Source organism: Gymnoscopelus braueri, assembly GCF_963280865.1.
Source record: "Gymnoscopelus braueri genome assembly, chromosome: 12".
NCBI classification, from domain to species: Eukaryota; Metazoa; Chordata; class Actinopteri; order Myctophiformes; family Myctophidae; genus Gymnoscopelus; species Gymnoscopelus braueri.
The window spans coordinates 9,074,959-9,082,500 of NC_137614.1; the positions used below are offsets into that span (position 1 = coordinate 9,074,959).

Below are 7,542 nucleotides of genomic sequence, written 5' to 3' on the forward strand. Positions count from 1 at the left end.
TACATCTCATTTCAATTGAACATTGGGACTCTCTGGGATCCTTTGGGGGTCTAAATTGACCCTTACAAGTCTGTAACTCTGACAGCATACAAATGGAACGAAATGGACGGAGACCTTGACATTTAAAAGTTTGAGAACCACTGGTCTAGTTAGCAGTGGTGGAAAAAGTACTCAGATATTTTACTTAAGTAAAAGCATCAATATTGCAATATAGAAATACTCTGTTACAAGTAAAAGTCCGGAATTTAAAATTGACTTGAGTAAAAGTAAAACAGTATCGGTATCAAAATGTACTTAAAGTGCCAAAAGTAAAAGTACTAAAATGTTTGAAAATAGCCGATCTACAAGCTCACAACGCGTCGCGATGCGACGCGTTGTGAGCTTGTAGATCGGCTATTTTCAAATAGCCTATGTATAAAATAGTGCTTAAGTGGTTAATTTATGTTTTATGATATAATAATTGATAATTGCAAAGTAACTAGTAACTAAACTTTACAAATAATTGTAGTGGAGTAAAAGTAAAATATTTGCCTCTGAGATGTAGTGGAGTAGAAGTAAATGTACAGAAAAATGGAAATACTCCAGTAAAGTAAAAATACCTCAAAATGTTACTTAAGTACAGTACTTGAGTATATGTACTTGGTTACTTTACACCACTGCTAGTTAGTTGGAGTAATTTTTTCCATTGAATATTTCTTTCCTCCTTTGTGGCTCATGATGTCGTCATCACGTAAGACGCGTAATACCAGTGGGCGGAGCTTCCCAGTCGGCCAGGAAGAGAAGAAGAGGAGAGAAAGGCGGACACAGACTAACATCATCACACGGTAATAATAATACTTTGGCCCAGAGAACTATTAAATGTGTTTATTTGGCAGACAGGACGACGCTACCTCACTTTATAGGTGCTCGTAGTTACATTTAGTAAGCAACGCGACTTTAAACGAGTGTAAATAAAGCATTAAAATACATCGACACCCTTAAATGTCTTTGCTAGCTAACAGTTAGCTTGGTTTTGACAGTAACAGGCCCCGGACCAGTCTCTAGACCTAAGGGGGTCCCCAGTCCCCACTTTTTTGGGGGGTCCCCAGGTGACAGTGAAGTGTCGATTTAAGGACTTTTAAAATCTGTTTAATACCCAAAGAAAAGCAAAGAAAAAGACTATTACTGCATCAAAAGTAATCAACAAACTAAAATTGTGAAAATAGCTGATCTACAAGCTCACAGCCACAATATTTATCAGTGGAACCGAGTGAAACTAAGATATAATGCCTCAACTCTTACAATTCAAAGTGCTTGTCAGAGTGGGGAGTCCAGATATGATTATTGATGATTATTTTGAACTCGATTATTTTGATTTGGGCGGGGGGGGGGGGGGGTCTCCAGTAAAGTGACAATTTAAGGACTCTTAAAACATTTTTAATACCCCAACAAAAAAGAAAGAGAGAAAAAGATCAATATAAAGATATATTATAACTCTATGCCCCAGACTAGACTCCCAGTGCAGCCAGAGGAATGGTGACTGAAGCCTGGGCAGCACCAGCACGGATTGTTCCATGTTTACTGGGTTTTAGATTATCAACCTTTTCAGGCAGCGACCCCCTGCCCCAATATAATCAAATCTGAACGGGGGACCCCCCCAAAAAAATCATATTTGAACTGGGGACCTCCTCAAATAATCATATTTGAACTGGGGACCCCCCAAAAAATTATCATAAACTATGTCGGGACCCCCCCCCTACCCTGACAAGCACTTGTAATTGTAGGAGCTGAGCCATTACATTTTAGTTTGATTCGGTTCCACCGATAAATATCACAACGTGATTGTAGATCAGCTATTTTCAAAAATTTTGCCACAATTTGGCCAATGTTTGACCAGTGTTATATAGTGTAGTTTGTTTACTTTACTTTTGATGCAGTAAGGTTTTTTTCTGTATTGAAAAGGTCTTAAAGATCATTAAATTGCTACTTTACTGTCATCTGCCCCCCCCCCCCCCCAAATAAAAAATCATGTGGGGGTCCTGACCCCAGAACATTTTAGTTATTAGTTAGTTATTTTACAATAACTAACTGAAACTGTATTGTGTGTTTACAAAACTAACTAAAACAAACTGAAATTAGACAAAATGCCCTTAGTTTTTGTTTATTTATACGTTTCTTTTTGGGATGATATGAATTAATTGATTTCACTGAAAAGTATAATAAATGCTATGTTTTGTTAAGTTTTTTTTTACACAATACTTACCTTTTCAATCCTGCACCTGACAAATAACCAAAAGTATAAAAGAAACTAAAACTAATAAAAACGAACTAAAACTATTAGCATCTTTTTTAAACAACTAGCAAATCCGCTAAATTTAATAAAACTAATTCAAACTAAATGAAAAAACTTACTAAAATGAGAAATCCATCCCAAACTCTTCTAACCTTGATGCTGACCAGGCAGCACAGCTGTGGTACAGCTGTGGAGTTAAGACCTGACCTGGACTGATCTGTTTTCTGTCAGACCCTTTATTATCAGGTGACACGTAGGGTCAAAGGGATGGGCTGGCAACTTCTTTCCATGTTATTTCTTGTTTGTACTTGTCTCTGGGATGTACATTTTTTTGGGTGTATGTATATATATAAACCGTGAGTAAAATGCTCTTCTGAGAAGCAGACGACATGTTTTTTTTACCGGTTTGAATTGTAAGTCTGTCTCCTATTTTGGTAGTAAAATATAATCACTAGAGATGGACCGATACCGATTCCAGTGAGTAATTAAAAATAATCTAGGACAGTGGTTCTCAAAGTCGGGTCCAGGGACCATCTAGGTTCCTCGATAGGGTTCCAAATGGACCCTTATAAATGGAACCAAATGGACCCTTACGGGTCCATTTGGTTCCATTTGTACACTCAGAGTTATGGGGGTCCTTGAAATGAAAAGGTTAGAGAACTTCTGATCTAGGAATGAATCAAAATGCCGTTAATAATTGTTAATGTGCAGCAGCTACAAGTTAGTAAAATTATTATGTACAGTAAGAGTATAAAGCAGTCAACTGAAGCAATCAAAATATGACTAAAATATGTAAATGAAATATAATGTGATAAATTACCTCGTATCGAAATGGCATAGACTGGCATACTCGCCGATACCAGAATTTTAGAACAACTCTGATCACTCATTCTTTTCAACTCTTAACTGTTGTCTTATTCTGTCGATCTTATTTTGACTGAGTACCCGTCCGGATTTACCGGACAACTCAGAGAAGTGATGTTTGGCCCACCGATTTCATTCTCCAATTATTAGAATGAAATGGTTGCACGTCACAGTAGCCTGCACTATGACGACATCTTGTTGTCTGATGTAACAGGCACATAATATATCTAATTTTCTTCTGTAGATGGCAGCCATCAGGAAGAAACTAGTGATAGTAGGGGATGGTGCATGTGGAAAGACCTGTCTGCTCATCGTCTTCAGTAAGGACCAGTTCCCCGAGGTCTACGTGCCTACCGTGTTCGAGAACTATGTGGCGGACATCGAGGTGGACGGGAAACAGGTGAGCATCAGTGAACCAAAACCTGAAAATGTAGTAGAAAAGTGAGAAAGGTCTACAGGATGATGTCCCCAGAAAAAAAAGAAAACCAAGGTCACTAAAGATTATAGCAATGAGATAATAATTATAATAATAATATTAATGATAGTCTTTATTGTCCCCAAAGGGATATTTGTCTTCACAGTCTTTTCAACAACAACAAAAAACAACACATAACCATATAGTACAAAACTACATATCACACGACACAACACCAAGATAATATAGGAGGTCCCCAGTCCCACCATACGCAAAAGAAACGTCCTATCGGCGAGGACGTTTGTTTAATACCGCAATGGCTGAGGGGACAAAACTCCTGCTAAAACAAACCTTTTCCCACTTCAAGGTTCTGTATCTTTGCCCAGATGGCATCAGTTTGAAGTAGCGAGACGGGATGATCAGTGTCATTTGTTATGGGAGATAACATTTTAGATTTGGCACTATGCTATCTGTCAACGGTATCAAATAGTGTTTAACCATAGAGTAGACGGTAGGGATTAGCCTAATGTATGTATATCTATCTAGGTTAACCTTGGGGGAATCCTTGTGCTATAATTGAAATGCTGAAATGACCCCCTTCACCCTCAGCTTGCCCAGTCTACAGTATGTGTCAAAGTGCTAACTGCTCCCCGGGCGTTGTTAAAATAGCTGTCCGCTGCTCCTATTTTTTTTTTTTCATGTATGTGCAAATGTACTTATACCCCTACAACAACTGAAGGGTACACGGTTATTATTACATTATCATTATTTTTGTCTCCATCTCTCAGGTGGAGCTTGCACTATGGGACACAGCCGGTCAGGAGGACTATGACAGACTGAGGCCTCTTTCCTACCCTGACACAGATGTCATTCTCATGTGTTTCTCTGTAGACAGCCCTGACAGTTTAGGTATTTGCAACACTCAATGATATATATACACACACACACACACACACACACACACACACACACACACACACACACACACACACACACACACACACACACACACACACACACACACACATTCTTTTATCACCTTTTTTAATGCCATTGTTTTGCAATGATTACATATTGTTGAGTTGGGTTCTTGGTAATATCTACAAGAACGAGGGAACATGACTGGTCTTAACAGCACCATATTATTAGCTTCCCGTGAGCATGATACAAACAACACTGAACACTTCCTGGTTGTGTCAGTAATGAACTGTGAACCCTGTGACTTCACTCACATTCACATGAGATTACACCACACCACACATATCTGTGTGAGTAACCATAGAGTCCCAACACCTTGCATCATACTTAGTTATGTGGAGTAACTGATTTGTGACTGCGATGTAGACTCATTCTTCTACCTTCTGCCCCGTAGAGAATATTCCAGAAAAATGGACCCCAGAAGTGAAACACTTCTGTCCAAATGTTCCCATCATCCTTGTGGGTAATAAGAAGGACCTGCGTAATGACGACCACACTAGACGAGAGCTCGCCAAAATGAAACAGGTGGGTATAGAGTAGTGACACAACCCTTTTCATTTCACAGACCCCCCAGTTTGATGTGCATTAGGCCACAGACCCCTGTTTCATAGGATTTTTATCTCTGTTATCTCAATCTGAATCTACACTTTAAAATCCTCAGTGTTCAGTGTGTATGAAATGGAACCAAATGGACCTGTAAGGTAATTTGTTTCCATTTATACACTCGAAGTTAATAACTTGTAAATGTTGGTCCATGTGGTTCCTAGGAATGGGGCGATATGAAAATTACACATCACGATGATTGTGGCAAAAATAACTGCGATTAACGATATTATCACGACTTTTGTTGACCACTTGAACCCCCAGCATCCTTATTCTGGGAATGTTCTGAAAAAATAGCCAATCTACAAGCTCACGTATGTACTTGTAGATCAGCTGTTTTTGACAAATTGATTTGTGTAGAGTGAAATAAGAGCGTACCAAATGCACTCTTTTCGGGTCCGTTTTATCAAGTAGAGGGTTTAAGTGGTACTGAATTTGCAGCTCAACAGAAGCCAATTCATCCTAGTGTATGATGGAGGACAATTTCACGATAAGTTAAAATCTCCACGATGCAATTATTGTGAGCGTTCTTTTATCACGATCAACGATAATAACGATTATCGTCCCTTCCCTATTCCTAACTATCAGTCATTTAGCTGGGGTTTCCATAACCCCACGTGGAGAACCAGTTGTAAAGAACAAGTGTGGGTGGGTGTGTGTGTGTGTATGTATTCACAATGGACCGTGCCAACGTCTTCTTGGACTTGTGTCTACTCTCTAGGAGCCAGTGAAACACGAAGAGGGCAGAGACATGGCGAACCGCATCAGTGCCTTCGGCTACCAAGAGTGCTCTGCCAAATCCAAAGATGGCGTCAGGGAGGTGTTCGAGATGGCCACCAGGGCAGCGCTGCAGGCCAAGAAACGTAACAAGCCTGTACGCTGCCTCCTGTTATAAGGTTGCCTGAGAATAAGGCACTGGCCTCAATCGCATATAGAGGGCAGTTTTTGTCTTTGTCCCTTTCATTGACACTTGAGGTAGGGGAGGGTATTCGGGGAGGGCAAGGAAAAGTCCTGGGTATGCCTAATTTCTAATCATCCAGGCACTCTCGGCACATTCCGGCATATCTAAAATGTTTTGATAGGCGTCTACACACTATGGCCTTTACTCTGTATGTTCGATGATGTGCCATATTGCAATGCACCTGTCAAACCCTTTCAGATCTAGAGAGCTGTGTATAGGGTTGGGTGGTATGGGATGATTTGGAATTGGGCAGATGGAAAGAAGAGATGAACTGTGCCATGATAGGAATGGATGAATAGAGTAAAGAAAAAGGTCCTTACCTGGCCAAAGACAATGAGGACAAGAGAAACGGAGATAATGACAAAAAGTATATAAGGAAAGTTAGACTAAAGGCCACATCTAAGTGTATCTTACACAGTATCGCCTACATACAGTGCCTTGAGAGCAGTGGTCAGGAAGAATCCGAGTGGAGGGGAGGGGTGGGGGGGATTTAAAACCCAGACGGGGGGGTATTTTTTGTTAGATTTAGTATCCGTGCTCCACCTTTTGTGAAAGCTTTGTCCCTATCATTGGCTTGGCTCCTTTGGGCCCATGTTCTGACTCAGGCGCTATGCAGGGGTATTCCTAAACTAGATTGTATGACATGTTTTCCCATATTGAATTGCTTACCTGATGAACTTATTTGTGTGACTGTGTGTGAATGGGTGTGTGTGTGTGTGTGTGTGTGTGTGTGTGTGTACGTAGTACGTACGTGCTTGTGCTTGTGCGTGTATGTGTGTGTGTGTGTGTGCACTCCACTGCAGGGCTGCATGCAGTGAATGTCTGTATATTAGTGTCTGTGTTACATTTTTCGGTGTTGATGTACTGTATGCATGTAAAGGCCTTTTTCGTGTCACTTGGACCATGTCCCCATGCCAAAGTTACCCCTGACGGCCACTTGTTATGGTGTAAACGGGTAATGGAATCAACAGCTACTCAGAGTGACATAGATATTTTTCACATTACTTTACTGGAAGACTTTGTACCCTAAATATAGAGGCACAATCAAACCGTTCAGTTATTAGGACCTTTTTCTTTGTGTGTATACAAGAGATGCAATTGATTGTGTTAATCAGTGTATTTAATCATACATGCGTGGTATAGTTAATAAGTTGACTTTGCTTTTGGATAGGAGACGGTAGACTATCCTATTACTATAGTATCCATTTGTTTACTGTATGTCTTACAAGGCCTTGTAAGGACATGTTCATGACATGTTTCCATTTTTGCCTCTCTCTCAATCCCCCCCCCCCACCCCCTTTTATTGATATTGTCATTATTGTATTATCACTTTTATTGTTGATGTCGCTAATTTTCATAGTATATTTTAACCATTTCTTTAATCCTGCTGTTATGATCAGCTTATGTCATTTGAATGATACATTGTAACCATAGTATTGTACATTGTTA

General features: G+C 39.9%; 1 protein-coding gene across 1 annotated transcript; it reads left to right on the forward strand.

Moving 5' to 3' along the window:
• Positions 1-748: 748 nt before the first annotated feature.
• LOC308097798 (rho-related GTP-binding protein RhoA-C-like) lies at positions 749-6,404 on the forward strand. The gene is made up of 5 exons (XM_080445855.1): positions 749-824; positions 3,381-3,536; positions 4,340-4,460; positions 4,924-5,054; positions 5,854-6,404. The coding sequence occupies exons 2-5, from the start codon at positions 3,381-3,383 to the stop codon at positions 6,025-6,027; spliced, it is 582 nt and encodes a 193-aa protein (XP_080301981.1). The 5' UTR covers positions 749-824; the 3' UTR covers positions 6,028-6,404.
• The last annotated feature ends 1,138 nt before the right edge of the window (positions 6,405-7,542 follow it).